Source organism: Oncorhynchus masou, unplaced genomic scaffold, assembly GCF_036934945.1.
Source record: "Oncorhynchus masou masou isolate Uvic2021 unplaced genomic scaffold, UVic_Omas_1.1 unplaced_scaffold_181, whole genome shotgun sequence".
Taxonomy (NCBI): domain Eukaryota; kingdom Metazoa; phylum Chordata; class Actinopteri; order Salmoniformes; family Salmonidae; genus Oncorhynchus; species Oncorhynchus masou.
The window spans coordinates 1,876,840-1,893,666 of NW_027016550.1; the positions used below are offsets into that span (position 1 = coordinate 1,876,840).

The 16,827-nt window shown below is 45.1% G+C and overlaps 1 protein-coding gene across 2 annotated transcripts in view; it reads left to right on the forward strand.

Annotated features, from left to right (window-relative positions):
• The window catches only part of LOC135538769 (protein flightless-1 homolog), a 92,340-nt gene that overhangs the window by 2,330 nt on the left and 73,183 nt on the right, over window positions 1-16,827 (forward strand). For both annotated transcript variants that reach the window (XM_064964682.1, XM_064964683.1), the window contains exon 2: window positions 8,259-8,369. In XM_064964682.1, the coding sequence (XP_064820754.1) occupies window positions 8,259-8,369 (111 nt within the window). The remainder of the gene's footprint in view (window positions 1-8,258; window positions 8,370-16,827) is intronic.

The window sequence follows — 16,827 nt, forward strand, 5'->3', positions numbered from 1 at the left end:
TTAACCTGACATAGACCTAGTGTTGAGTCCCAGTCTGTCTGGCCTGTTGTTAACCTGACATAGACCTAGTGTTGAGTCCCAGTCTGTCTGGCCTGTTGTTAACCTGACGTAGACCTAGTGTTGAGTGCCAGCCTGTTGTTAACCTGACATAGACGTAGTGTTGAGTCCCAGTCTGTTGTTAACCTGATGTAGACCTAGTGTTGAGTCCCAGTCTGTTGATAACCTGACATAGACCTAGTGTTGAGTCCCAGTCTGTCTGGCCTGTTGTTAACCTGACATAGACCTAGTGTTGAGTCCCAGTCTGTCTGGCCTGTTGTTAACCTGACATAGACCTAGTGTTGAGTCCCAGTCTGTTGATAACCTGACATAGACCTAGTGTTGAGTCCCAGTCTGTTGTTAACCTGACGTAGACCTAGTGTTGAGTCCCAGTCTGTTGTTAACCTGACATAGACCTAGTGTTGAGTCCCAGTCTGTTGTTAACCTGACATAGACCTAGTGTTGAGTCCCAGTCTGTTGTTAACCTGACATAGACCTAGTGTTGAGTCCCAGTCTGTTGTTAACCTGACATAGACCTAGTGTTTAGTCCCAGTCTGTCTGGCCTGTTGTTAACCTGACATAGACCTAGTGTTGAGTCCCAGTCTGTTGTTAACCTGACATAGACCTAGTGTTGAGTCCCAGTCTGTTGTTAACCTGACGTAGACCTAGTGTTGAGTCCCAGTCTGTTGTTAACCTGACGTAGACCTAGTGTTGAGTCCCAGTCTGTTGTTAACCTGACGTAGACCTAGTGTTGAGTCCCAGTCTGTCTGGTCTGTTGTTAACCTGACATAGACCTAGTGTTGAGTCCCAGTCTGTCTGGCCTGTTGTTAACCTGACATAGACCTAGTGTTGAGTCCCAGTCTGTTGTTAACCTGACGTAGACCTAGTGTTGAGTCCCAGTCTGTTGTTAACCTGACATAGACCTAGTGTTGAGTCCCAGTCTGTTGTTAACCTGACATAGACCTAGTGTTGAGTCCCAGTCTGTTGTTAACCTGACATAGACCTAGTGTTGAGTCCCAGTCTGTTGTTAACCTGACGTAGACCTAGTGTTGAGTCCCAGTCTGTTGTTAACCTGACATAGACCTAGTGTTGAGTCCCAGTCTGTTGTTAACCTGACATAGACCTAGTGTTGAGTCCCAGTCTGTTGTTAACCTGACATAGACCTAGTGTTGAGTCCCAGTCTGTTGTTAACCTGACATAGACCTAGTGTTGAGTCCCAGCCTGTTGTTAACCTGACGTAGACCTAGTGTTGAGTCCCAGTCTGTTGTTGACCTGACATAGACCTAGTGTTGAGTCCAGTCTGTTGTTAACCTGACATAGACCTAGTGTTGAGTCCCAGTCTGTTGTTAACCTGACATAGACCTAGTGTTGAGTCCCAGTCTGTTGTTAACCTGACATAGACCTAGTGTTGAGTGCCAGTCTGTCTGGCCTGTTGTTAACCTGACATAGACCTAGTGTTGAGTCCCAATCTGTTGTTAACCTGACGTAGACCTAGTGTTGAGTCCCAGTCTGTTGTTGACCTGACGTAGACCTAGTGTTGAGTCCCAGTCTGTTGATAACCTGACATAGACCTAGTGTTGAGTCCCAGTCGGATGTTAACCTGACATAGACCTAGTGTTGAGTCCCAGTCGGATGTTAACCTGACATAGACCTAGTGTTGAGTCCCAGTCTGTTGATAACCTGACATAGACCTAGTGTTGAGTCCCAGTCTGTTGTTAACCTGACATAGACCTAGTGTTGAGTCCCAGTCTGTCAGGCCTGTTGTTAACCTGACATAGACCTAGTGTTGAGTGCCAGTCTGTCTGGCCTGTTGTTAACCTGACATAGACCTAGTGTTGAGTCCCAGTCTGTTGTTAACCTGACATAGACCTAGTGTTGAGTCCCAGTCTGTTGTTAACCTGACATAGACCTAGTGTTGAGTCCCAGTCGGATGTTAACCTGACATAGACCTAGTGTTGAGTCCCAGTCTGTTGATAACCTGACATAGACCTAGTGTTGAGTCCCAGTCTGTTGTTAACCTGACATAGACCTAGTGTTGAGTCCCAGTCTGTCAGGCCTGTTGTTAACCTGACATAGACCTAGTGTTGAGTCCCAGTCTGTCTGGCCTGTTGTTAACCTGACATAGACCTAGTGTTGAGTCCCAGTCTGTTGTTAACCTGACATAGACCTAGTGTTGAGTCCCAGTCTGTTGTTAACCTGACATAGACCTAGTGTTGAGTCCCAGTCTGTTGTTAACCTGACATAGACCTAGTGTTGAGTCCCAGTCTGCTGTTAACCTGACGTAGACCTAGTGTTGAGTCCCAGTCTGTCTGGCCTGTTGTTAACCTGACATAGACCTAGTGTTGAGTCCCAGTCTGTTGTTAACCTGACATAGACCTAGTGTTGAGTCCCAGTCTGTTGTTAACCTGACATAGACCTAGTGTTGAGTCCCAGTCTGTTGTTAACCTGACATAGACCTAGTGTTGAGTCCCAGTCTGTTGTTAACCTGACGTAGACCTAGTGTTGAGTCCCAGTCTGTTGTTTACCTGACGTAGACCTAGTGTTGAGTCCCAGTCTGTTGTTGACCTGACATAGACCTAGTGTTGAGTCCCAGTCTGTTGTTAACCTGACATAGACCTAGTGTTGAGTCCCAGTCTGTTGTTAACCTGACATAGACCTAGTGTTGAGTCCCAGTCTGTTGTTAACCTGACATAGACCTAGTGTTGAGTCCCAGTCTGTTGTTAACCTGACATAGACCTAGTGTTGAGTCCCAGTCTGTCTGGCCTGTTGATAACCTGACATAGACCTAGTGTTGAGTCCCAGTCTGTTGTTGACCTGACATAGACCTAGTGTTGAGTCCCAGTCTGTTGTTGACCTGACATAGACCTAGTGTTGAGTCCCAGCCTGTTGTTAACCTGACATAGACCTAGTGTTGAGTCCCAGTCTGTTGTTGACCTGACATAGACCTAGTGTTGAGTCCCAGTCTGTTGTTAACCTGACATAGACCTAGTGTTGAGTCCCAGTCTGTTGTTAACCTGACGTAGACCTAGTGTTGAGTCCCAGTCTGTTGTTAACCTGACATAGACCTAGTGTTGAGTCCCAGTCTGTTGTTAACCTGACATAGACCTAGTGTTGAGTCCCAGTCTGTTGTTGACCTGACATAGACCTAGTGTTGAGTCCCAGTCTGTTGTTAACCTGACATAGACCTAGTGTTGAGTCCCAGTCTGTCTGGCCTGTTGTTAACCTGACATAGACCTAGTGTTGAGTCCCAGTCTGTTGTTAACCTGACATAGACCTAGTGTTGAGTCCCAGTCTGTCTGGCCTGTTGTTAACCTGACATAGACCTAGTGTTGAGTCCCAGTCTGTTGTTAACCTGACATAGACCTAGTGTTGAGTCCCAGTCTGTCTGGCCTGTTGTTAACCTGACATAGACCTAGTGTTGAGTCCCAGTCTGTTGTTAACCTGACGTAGACCTAGTGTTGAGTCCCAGTCTGTTGTTAACCTGACATAGACCTAGTGTTGAGTCCCAGCCTGTTGTTAACCTGACATAGACCTAGTGTTGAGTCCCAGTCTGTTAACCTGACATAGACCTAGTGTTGAGTCCCAGTCTGTCTGGTCTGTTGTTAACCTGACATAGACCTAGTGTTGAGTCCCAGTCTGTTGTTAACCTGACATAGACCTAGTGTTGAGTCCCAGTCTGTCTGGCCTGTTGTTAACCTGACATAGACCTAGTGTTGAGTCCCAGTCTGTTGTTAACCTGACGTAGACCTAGTGTTGAGTCCCAGTCTGTTGTTAACCTGACATAGACCTAGTGTTGAGTCCCAGTCTGTCTGGTCTGTTGTTAACCTGACATAGACCTAGTGTTGAGTCCCAGTCTGTTGTTAACCTGACGTAGACCTAGTGTTGAGTCCCAGTCTGTTGTTAACCTGACATAGACCTAGTGTTGAGTCCCAGTCTGTCTGGCCTGTTGTTAACCTGACGTAGACCTAGTGTTGAGTCCCAGTCTGTTGTTAACCTGACATAGACCTAGTGTTGAGTCCCAGTCTGTTGTTGACCTGACATAGACCTAGTGTTGAGTCCCAGTCTGTTGTTAACCTGACATAGACCTAGTGTTGAGTCCCAGTCTGTTGTTAACCTGACATAGACCTAGTGTTGAGTCCCAGTCTGTTGTTAACCTGACATAGACCTAGTGTTGAGTCCCAGTCTGTTGTTGACCTGACATAGACCTAGTGTTGAGTCCCAGTCTGTCTGGCCTGTTGTTAACCTGACATAGACCTAGTGTTGAGTCCCAGTCTGTTGTTAACCTGACATAGACCTAGTGTTGAGTCCCAGTCTGTTGTTAACCTGACATAGACCTAGTGTTGAGTCCCAGTCTGTTGTTAACCTGACGTAGACCTAGTGTTGAGTCCCAGTCTGTTGTTGACCTGACATAGACCTAGTGTTGAGTCCCAGTCTGTTGTTAACCTGACATAGACCTAGTGTTGAGTCCCAGTCTGTCTGGCCTGTTGATAACCTGACATAGACCTAGTGTTGAGTCCCAGTCTGTTGTTGACCTGACATAGACCTAGTGTTGAGTCCCAGTCTGTTGTTGACCTGACATAGACCTAGTGTTGAGTCCCAGCCTGTTGTTAACCTGACATAGACCTAGTGTTGAGTCCCAGTCTGTTGTTAACCTGACATAGACCTAGTGTTGAGTCCCAGTCTGTTGTTAACCTGACATAGACCTAGTGTTGAGTCCCAGTCTGTTGTTAACCTGACGTAGACCTAGTGTTGAGTCCCAGTCTGTTGTTAACCTGACATAGACCTAGTGTTGAGTCCCAGTCTGTTGTTAACCTGACATAGACCTAGTGTTGAGTCCCAGTCTGTTGTTGACCTGACATAGACCTAGTGTTGAGTCCCAGTCTGTTGTTAACCTGACATAGACCTAGTGTTGAGTCCCAGTCTGTCTGGCCTGTTGTTAACCTGACATAGACCTAGTGTTGAGTCCCAGTCTGTTGTTAACCTGACATAGACCTAGTGTTGAGTCCCAGTCTGTCTGGCCTGTTGTTAACCTGACATAGACCTAGTGTTGAGTCCCAGTCTGTTGTTAACCTGACATAGACCTAGTGTTGAGTCCCAGTCTGTTGTTAACCTGACATAGACCTAGTGTTGAGTCCCAGTCTGTCTGGCCTGTTGTTAACCTGACATAGACCTAGTGTTGAGTCCCAGTCTGTTGTTAACCTGACGTAGACCTAGTGTTGAGTCCCAGTCTGTTGTTAACCTGACATAGACCTAGTGTTGAGTCCCAGCCTGTTGTTAACCTGACATAGACCTAGTGTTGAGTCCCAGTCTGTTAACCTGACATAGACCTAGTGTTGAGTCCCAGTCTGTCTGGTCTGTTGTTAACCTGACATAGACCTAGTGTTGAGTCCCAGTCTGTTGTTAACCTGACATAGACCTAGTGTTGAGTCCCAGTCTGTCTGGCCTGTTGTTAACCTGACATAGACCTAGTGTTGAGTCCCAGTCTGTTGTTAACCTGACGTAGACCTAGTGTTGAGTCCCAGTCTGTTGTTAACCTGACATAGACCTAGTGTTGAGTCCCAGTCTGTCTGGCCTGTTGTTAACCTGACGTAGACCTAGTGTTGAGTCCCAGTCTGTTGTTAACCTGACATAGACCTAGTGTTGAGTCCCAGTCTGTTGTTGACCTGACATAGACCTAGTGTTGAGTCCCAGTCTGTTGTTAACCTGACATAGACCTAGTGTTGAGTCCCAGTCTGTTGTTAACCTGACATAGACCTAGTGTTGAGTCCCAGTCTGTTGTTGACCTGACATAGACCTAGTGTTGAGTCCCAGTCTGTTGTTAACCTGACGTAGACCTAGTGTTGAGTCCCAGTCTGTTGTTGACCTGACATAGACCTAGTGTTGAGTCCCAGTCTGTTGTTAACCTGACATAGACCTAGTGTTGAGTCCCAGTCTGTCTGGCCTGTTGTTAACCTGACATAGACCTAGTGTTGAGTCCCAGTCTGTTGTTAACCTGACATAGACCTAGTGTTGAGTCCCAGTCTGTTGTTAACCTGACATAGACCTAGTGTTGAGTCCCAGTCTGTTGTTAACCTGACATAGACCTAGTGTTGAGTCCCAGTCTGTCTGGCCTGTTGTTAACCTGACATAGACCTAGTGTTGAGTCCCAGTCTGTTGTTAACCTGACATAGACCTAGTGTTGAGTCCCAGTCTGTTGATAACCTGATGTAGACCTAGTGTTGAGTCCCAGTCTGTTGTTAACCTGACATAGACCTAGTGTTGAGTCCCAGTCTGTTGTTAACCTGACATAGACCTAGTGTTGAGTCCCAGTCTGTTGTTAACCTGACATAGACCTAGTGTTGAGTCCCAGTCTGTTGATAACCTGACGTAGACCTAGTGTTGAGTCCCAGTCTGTTGATAACCTGACGTAGACCTAGTGTTGAGTCCCAGTCTGTTGTTAACCTGACATAGACCTAGTGTTGAGTCCCAGTCTGTTGATAACCTGACGTAGACCTAGTGTTGAGTCCCAGTCTGTTGTTAACCTGTCATAGACCTAGTGTTGAGTCCCAGTCTGTTGTTAACCTGACATAGACCTAGTGTTGAGTCCCAGTCTGTCTGGCCTGTTGTTAACCTGACATAGACCTAGTGTTGAGTCCCAGTCTGTTGTTAACCTGACATAGACCTAGTGTTGAGTCCCAGTCTGTTGTTAACCTGACGTAGACCTAGTGTTTAGTCCCAGTCTGTTGTTAACCTGACATAGACCTAGTGTTGAGTCCCAGTCTGTTGTTAACCTGACATAGACCTAGTGTTGAGTCCCAGTCTGTCTGGCCTGTTGTTAACCTGACGTAGACCTAGTGTTGAGTCCCAGTCTGTCTGGCCTGTTGTTAACCTGACATAGACCTAGTGTTGAGTCCCAGTCTGTTGTTAACCTGACATAGACCTAGTGTTGAGTCCCAGTCTGTTGTTAACCTGACATAGACCTAGTGTTGAGTCCCAGTCTGTCTGTGCTGTTGTTAACCTGACGTAGACCTAGTGTTGAGTCCCAGTCTGTTGTTGACCTGACATAGACCTAGTGTTGAGTCCCAGTCTGTCTGTGCTGTTGTTAACCTGACGTAGACCTAGTGTTGAGTCCCAGTCTGTTGTTTACCTGACATAGACCTAGTGTTGAGTCCCAGTCTGTTGCTACCCTGACATAGACCTAGTGTTGACAATGACAGCAGTGGGGTTAGCAAGAGCACAAACACATCTGGGACAGGCTAGCACTGTAGTGTGTTGGCCCCTAACCCTGTCTGTGTTTCTCTCTTCCCCTCTCTCGCTCTCTTCCCCTCTCTCGCTCTCTTCCCCTCTCTCGCTCTCTTCCCCTCTCTCGCTCTCTTCTCCTCTCCCTCGCTTCCTCTTCCCCTCTCCCTCGCTTCCTCTTCCCCTCTCCCTCGCTTCCTCTTCCCCTCTCCCTCGCTTCCTCTTCCCCTCTCCCTCGCTTCCTCTTCCCCTCTCCCTCGCTTCCTCTTCCCCTCTCCCTCGCTTCCTCTTCCCCTCTCCCTCGCTTCCTCTTCCCCTCTCCCTCGCTTCCTCTTCCCCTCTCCCTCGCTTCCTCTTCCCCCTCTCCTCGCTTCCTCTTCCCCTCTCCCTCGCTTCCTCTTCCCCTCTCCCTCGCTTCCTCTTCCCCTCTCCCTCGCTTCCTCTTCCCCTCTCCCTCGCTTCCTCTTCCCTCTCCCTCGCTTCCTCTTCCCCTCTCCCTCGCTTCCTCTTCCCCTCTCCCTCGCTTCCTCTTCCCCTCTCCCTCGCTTCCTCTTCCCCTCTCCCTCGCTTCCTCTTCCCCTCTCCCTCGCTTCCTCTTCCCCGCTCCCTCGCTTCCTCTTCCCCTCTCCCTCGCTTCCTCTTCCCCTCTCCCTCGCTTCCTCTTCCCCTCTCCCTCGCTTCCTCTTCCGCTCCCTCGCTTCCTCTTCCCCGCTCCCTCGCTTCCTCTTCCCCTTCCCCTTCCTCTCGCTCTCTTCCCCTTCCCCTCGCTTCCCCTTCCCCTCGCTTCCTCTTCCCCTTCCCCTCGCTCTCTTCCCCTTCCCCTCTCTCGCTCTCTTCCCCTTCCTCTCTCTCGCTCTCTTCCTCTCTCGCTCTCTTCCTCTCTCTCTCAATTCAATTCAAGGGGCTTTATTGGCATGGGAAACATGTTAACATTGCCAAAGAAAGTGAGGTAGATAATATAGAAAAGGGAAATCAACAGTCTCTCTCTCTCTTCCTCCCCCCAGGGAGGTTACTTCCCTGAGCATGTGAAGTCTATGAGCAGTCTGAGATGGCTGAAACTCAACAGGACAGGCCTGTGTTATCTGCCAGAGGAGGTGGCTGCACTGCAGAAACTGGTGAGTACAGACTGGTGTCGACCCCATTTAGTCCACTACAGGAACTGGTGAGTACAGACTGGTGTCGACCCCATTTAGACCACTGCAGGAACTGGTGAGTACAGACTGGTGTCGACCCCATTTAGTCCACTACAGGAACTGGTGAGTACAGACTGGTGCCGACCCCATTTAGTCCACTACAGGAACTGGTGAGTACAGACTGGTGTCGACCCCATTTAGACCACTGCAGGTTACTGGTGAGTACAGACTGGTGTCGACCCCATTTAGTCCACTACAGGAACTGGTGAGTACAGACTGGTGTCGACCCCATTTAGACCACTGCAGGAACTGGTGAGTACAGACTGGTGTCGACCCCATTTAGTCCACTACAGGAACTGGTGAGTACAGACTGGTGCCGACCCCATTTAGTCCACTACAGGAACTGGTGAGTACAGACTGGTGTCGACCCCATTTAGACCACTGCAGGTTACTGGTGAGTACAGACTGGTGTCGACCCCATTTAGTCCACTACAGGAACTGGTGAGTACAGACTGGTGCCGACCCCATTTAGTCCACTACAGGAACTGGTGAGTACAGACTGTGGTGTAGGACCGCATGTGTTGATTGTTGCCTGATTACACATAGAAGTAGACCTATAGACTACCTGGCCCTGATTACACATAGAAGTAGACCTATAGACTACCTGATTACACATAGAAGTAGACCTATAGACTACCTGATTACACATGGAAGTAGACCTATAGACTACCTGGCCTTATTACACAGTGCAGTAGACCTATAGACTACCTGATTACACAGTGAAGTAGACCTATAGACTACCTGATTACACATGGAAGTAGACCTATAGACTACCTGATTACACATGGAAGTAGACCTATAGACTACCTGGCCTTATTACACAGTGCAGTAGACCTATAGACTACCTGACTACACAGTGAAGTAGACCTATAGACTACCTGATTACACAGTGCAGTAGACCTATAGACTACCTGGCCTTATTACACAGTGAAGTAGACCTATAGACTAGCTGGCCTGATTACACATGGAAGTAGACCTATAGACTACCTGATTACACATAGAAGTAGACTATAGACTACCTGGCCCTGATTACACAGTGCAGTAGACCTATAGACTACCTGATTACACATGGAAGTAGACCTATAGACTACCTGATTACACATGGAAGTAGACCTATAGACTACCTGATTACACATAGAAGTAGACCTATAGACTACCTGATTACACAGTGAGGTAGACCTATAGACTACCTGGCCTGATTACACATGGAAGTAGACCTATAGACTACCTGGCCTGATTACACATGGAAGTAGACCTATAGACTACCTGATTACACAGTGCAGTAGACCTATAGACTACCTGGCCTGATTACACATGGAAGTAGACCTATAGACTACCTGGCCTGATTACACATAGAAGTAGACCTATAGACTACCTGATTACACATGGAAGTAGACCTATAGACTACCTGATTACACATGGAAGTAGACCTATAGACTACCTGATTACACATGGAAGTAGACCTATAGACTACCTGATTACACATGGAAGTAGACCTATAGACTACCTGATTACACATGGAAGTAGACCTATAGACTACCTGATTACACATAGAAGTAGACTATAGACTACCTGGCCCTGATTACACATGGAAGTAGACCTATAGACTACCTGATTACACATGGAAGTAGACCTATAGACTACCTGGCCTGATTACACAGTGAAGTAGACCAATAGACTACCTGATTACACATAGAAGTAGACCTATAGACTACCTGATTACACATGGAAGTAGACCTATAGACTACCTGATTACACATGGAAGTAGACCTATAGACTACCTGATTACACATAGAAGTAGACTATAGACTACCTGGCCCTGATTACACATGGAAGTAGACCTATAGACTACCTGATTACACAGTGCAGTAGACTATAGACTACCTGGCCTGATTACACATAGAAGTAGACTATAGACTACCTGGCCTGATTACACAGTGCAGTAGACCTATAGACAACCTGATTACACATGGAAGTAGACCTATAGACTACCTGGCCTGATTACACAGTGAAGTAGACCAATAGACTACCTGATTACACATAGAAGTAGACCTATAGACTACCTGATTACACATGGAAGTAAACCTATAGACTACCTGATTACACATGGAAGTAGACCTATAGACTACCTGGCCTGATTACACAGTGCAGTAGACCTATAGACTACCTGATTACACATGGAAGTAGACCTATAGACAACCTGATTACACATGGAAGTAGACCTATAGACTACCTGGCCCTGATTACACATGGAAGTAGACCTATAGACTACCTGGCCTTATTACACATGGAAGTAGACCTATAGACTACCTGATTACACATAGAAGTAGACCTATAGACTACCTGATTACACAGTGCAGTAGACCTATAGACTACCTCGCCTGATTACACAGTGAAGTAGACCAATAGACTACCTGATTACACATGGAAGTAGACCTATAGACTACCTGATTACACAGTGAGGTAGACCTATAGACTACCTGATTACACATAGAAGTAGACCTATAGACTACCTGATTACACATGGAAGTAGACCTATAGACTACCTGATTACACATGGAAGTAGACCTATAGATACCTGATTACACATGGAAGTAGACCTATAGACTACCTGGCCCTGATTACACATGGAAGTAGACCTATAGACTACCTGATTACACATGGAAGTAGACCTATAGACTACCTGATTACACATGGAAGTAGACCTATAGATACCTGATTACACATGGAAGTAGACCTATAGACTACCTGGCCCTGATTACACATGGAAGTAGACCTATAGACTACCTGATTACACATGGAAGTAGACCTATAGACTACCTGGCCCTGATTACACATAGAAGTAGACCTATAGACTACCTGATTACACATGGAAGTAGACCTATAGACTACCTGGCCCTGATTACACATGGAAGTAGACCTATAGACTACCTGATTACACATAGAAGTAGACCTATAGACTACCTGGCCCTGATTACACATGGAAGTAGACCTATAGACTACCTGGCCTGATTACACTTGGAAGTAGACCTATAGACTACCTGATTACACATAGAAGCAGACCTATAGACTACCTGATTACACAGTGAGGTAGACCTATAGACTACCTGATTACACATGGAAGTAGACCAATAGACTACCTGATTACACATAGAAGTAGACTATAGACTACCTGGCCCTGATTACACATGGAAGTAGACCTATAGACTACCTGATTACACATGGAAGTAGACCTATAGACTACCTGATTACACAGTGAAGTAGACCTATAGACTACCTGATTACACAGTGCAGTAGACCTATAGACTACCTGGCCCTGATTACACATGGAAGTAGACCTATAGACTACCTGGCCTGATTACACATGGAAGTAGACCTATAGACTACCTGATTACACATGGAAGTAGACCTATAGACTACCTGGCCTGATTACACATGGAAGTAGACCTATAGACTACCTGGCCTGATTACACATGGAAGTAGACCTATAGACTACCTGGCCTGATTACACATGGAAGTAGACCTATAGACTACCTGATTACACATGGAAGTAGACCAATAGACTACCTGATTACACATGGAAGTAGACCTATAGACTACCTGATTACACATGGAAGTAGACCTATAGACTACCTGATTACACATGGAAGTAGACCTATAGACTACCTGATTACACATAGAAGTAGACCTATAGACTACCTGATTACACAGTGAAGTAGACCAATAGACTACCTGGCCCTGATTACACATGGAAGTAGACCTATAGACTACCTGATTACACAGTGAAGTAGACCTATAGACTACCTGATTACACAGTGAAGTAGACCTATAGACTACCTGATTACACAGTGAAGTAGACCTATAGACTACCTGATTACACAGTGAAGTAGACCTATAGACTACCTGATTACACATGGAAGTAGACCTATAGACTACCTGATTACACATGGAAGTAGACCTATAGACTACCTGATTACACAGTGAAGTAGACCTATAGACTACCTGATTACACAGTGCAGTAGACCTATAGACTACCTGGCCCTGATTACACATGGAAGTAGACCTATAGACTACCTGGCCTGATTACACATGGAAGTAGACCTATAGACTACCTGATTACACATGGAAGTAGACCTATAGACTACCTGGCCTGATTACACATGGAAGTAGACCTATAGACTACCTGGCCTGATTACACATGGAAGTAGACCTATAGACTACCTGGCCTGATTACACATGGAAGTAGACCTATAGACTACCTGATTACACATGGAAGTAGACCAATAGACTACCTGATTACACATGGAAGTAGACCTATAGACTACCTGATTACACATGGAAGTAGACCTATAGACTACCTGATTACACATGGAAGTAGACCTATAGACTACCTGATTACACATGGAAGTAGACTATAGACTACCTGATTACACATAGAAGTAGACCTATAGACTACCTGATTACACAGTGAAGTAGACCTATAGACTACCTGGCCTGATTACACATGGAAGTAGACCTATAGACTACCTGATTACACATAGAAGTAGACTATAGACTACCTGGCCTGATTACACATGGAAGTAGACCTATAGACTACCTGATTACACAGTGCAGTAGACTATAGACTACCTGGCCTGATTACACATAGAAGTAGACTATAGACTACCTGGCCTGATTACACAGTGCAGTAGACCTATAGACAACCTGATTACACATGGAAGTAGACCTATAGACTACCTGGCCTGATTACACAGTGAAGTAGACCAATAGACTACCTGATTACACATGGAAGTAGACCTATAGACTACCTGATTACACAGTGAGGTAGACCTATAGACTACCTGATTACACATAGAAGTAGACCTATAGACTACCTGATTACACATGGAAGTAGACCTATAGATACCTGATTACACATGGAAGTAGACCTATAGACTACCTGGCCCTGATTACACATGGAAGTAGACCTATAGACTACCTGATTACACATGGAAGTAGACCTATAGACTACCTGATTACACATGGAAGTAGACCTATAGATACCTGATTACACATGGAAGTAGACCTATAGACTACCTGGCCCTGATTACACATGGAAGTAGACCTATAGACTACCTGATTACACATGGAAGTAGACCTATAGACTACCTGGCCCTGATTACACATAGAAGTAGACCTATAGACTACCTGATTACACATGGAAGTAGACCTATAGACTACCTGGCCCTGATTACACATGGAAGTAGACCTATAGACTACCTGATTACACATGGAAGTAGACCTATAGACTACCTGATTACACATGGAAGTAGACCTATAGACTACCTGATTACACATGGAAGTAGACCAATAGACTACCTGATTACACAGTGAAGTAGACCTATAGACTACCTGATTACACATGGAAGTAGACCTATAGACTACCTGGCCCTGATTACACATGGAAGTAGACCTATAGACTACCTGGCCTGATTACACATGGAAGTAGACCTATAGACTACCTGATTACACATGGAAGTAGCCCTATAGACTACCTGATTACACAGTGCAGTAGACCTATAGACTACCTGATTACACAGTGAAGTAGACCTATAGACTACCTGATTAAACATGGAAGTAGACCTATAGACTACCTGGCCCTGATTACACATAGAAGTAGACCTATAGACTACCTGATTACACATGGAAGTAGACCTATAGACTACCTGATTACACATGGAAGTAGACTATAGACTACCTGATTACACATAGAAGTAGACCTATAGACTACCTGATTACACATGGAAGTAGACCTATAGACTACCTGATTACACATGGAAGTAGACCTATAGACTACCTGATTACACATGGAAGTAGACCTATAGACTACCTGGCCTGATTACACATAGAAGTAGACCTATAGACTACCTGATTACACATGGAAGTAGACCTATAGACTACCTGATTACACATGGAAGTAGACCTATAGACTACCTGATTACACATGGAAGTAGACCTATAGACTACCTGATTACACATAGAAGTAGACCTATAGACTACCTGATTACACAGTGAGGTAGACCTATAGACTACCTGATTACACATGGAAGTAGACCTATAGACTACCTGATTACACAGTGCAGTAGACTATAGACTACCTGGCCTGATTACACAGTGCAGTAGACCTATAGACAACCTGATTACACATGGAAGTAGACCTATAGACTACCTGGCCTGATTACACAGTGAAGTAGACCAATAGACTACCTGATTACACATGGAAGTAGACCTATAGACTACCTGATTACACAGTGAGGTAGACCTATAGACTACCTGATTACACATAGAAGTAGACCTATAGACTACCTGATTACACATGGAAGTAGACCTATAGACTACCTGATTACACATGGAAGTAGACCTATAGATACCTGATTACACATGGAAGTAGACCTATAGACTACCTGGCCCTGATTACACATGGAAGTAGACCTATAGACTACCTGATTACACATGGAAGTAGACCTATAGACTACCTGATTACACATGGAAGTAGACCTATAGATACCTGATTACACATGGAAGTAGACCTATAGACTACCTGGCCCTGATTACACATGGAAGTAGACCTATAGACTACCTGATTACACAGTGAAGTAGATCAATAGACTACCTGATTACACATAGAAGTAGACCTATAGACTACCTGGCCCTGATTACACATGGAAGTAGACCTATAGACTACCTGGCCCTGATTACACATAGAAGTAGACCTATAGACTACCTGATTACACAGTGAGGTAGACCTATAGACTACCTGATTACACATAGAAGCAGACCTATAGACTACCTGATTACACAGTGAGGTAGACCTATAGACTACCTGATTACACATGGAAGTAGACCAATAGACTACCTGATTACACAGTGAAGTAGACCTATAGACTACCTGATTACACATAGAAGTAGACTATAGACTACCTGGCCCTGATTACACATGGAAGTAGACCTATAGACTACCTGATTACACATGGAAGTAGACCTATAGACTACCTGATTACACAGTGAAGTAGACCTATAGACTACCTGATTACACAGTGCAGTAGACCTATAGACTACCTGGCCCTGATTACACATGGAAGTAGACCTATAGACTACCTGGCCTGATTACACATGGAAGTAGACCTATAGACTACCTGATTACACATGGAAGTAGACCTATAGACTACCTGGCCTGATTACACATGGAAGTAGACCTATAGACTACCTGGCCTGATTACACATGGAAGTAGACCTATAGACTACCTGGCCTGATTACACATGGAAGTAGACCTATAGACTACCTGATTACACATGGAAGTAGACCAATAGACTACCTGATTACACATGGAAGTAGACCTATAGACTACCTGATTACACATGGAAGTAGACCTATAGACTACCTGATTACACATGGAAGTAGACCTATAGACTACCTGATTACACATAGAAGTAGACCTATAGACTACCTGATTACACAGTGAAGTAGACCAATAGACTACCTGGCCCTGATTACACATGGAAGTAGACCTATAGACTACCTGATTACACAGTGAAGTAGACCTATAGACTACCTGATTACACAGTGAAGTAGACCTATAGACTACCTGATTACACAGTGAAGTAGACCTATAGACTACCTGATTACACAGTGAAGTAGACCTATAGACTACCTGATTACACATGGAAGTAGACCTATAGACTACCTGATTACACATGGAAGTAGACCTATAGACTACCTGGCCCTGATTACACATAGAAGTAGACCTATAGACTACCTGATTACACATGGAAGTAGACCTATAGACTACCTGGCCCTGATTACACATGGAAGTAGACCTATAGACTACCTGATTACACATGGAAGTAGACCTATAGACTACCTGATTACACAGTGAAGTAGACCTATAGACTACCTGATTACACAGTGCAGTAGACCTATAGACTACCTGGCCCTGATTACACATGGAAGTAGACCTATAGACTACCTGGCCTGATTACACATGGAAGTAGACCTATAGACTACCTGATTACACATGGAAGTAGACCTATAGACTACCTGGCCTGATTACACATGGAAGTAGACCTATAGACTACCTGGCCTGATTACACATGGAAGTAGACCTATAGACTACCTGGCCTGATTACACATGGAAGTAGACCTATAGACTACCTGATTACACATGGAAGTAGACCTATAGACTACCTGATTACACATGGAAGTAGACCTATAGACTACCTGGCCTGATTACACATAGACGTAGACCTATAGACTACCTGATTACACATGGAAGTAGACCTATAGACTACCTGATTACACATGGAAGTAGACCTATAGACTACCTGATTACACAGTGAGGTA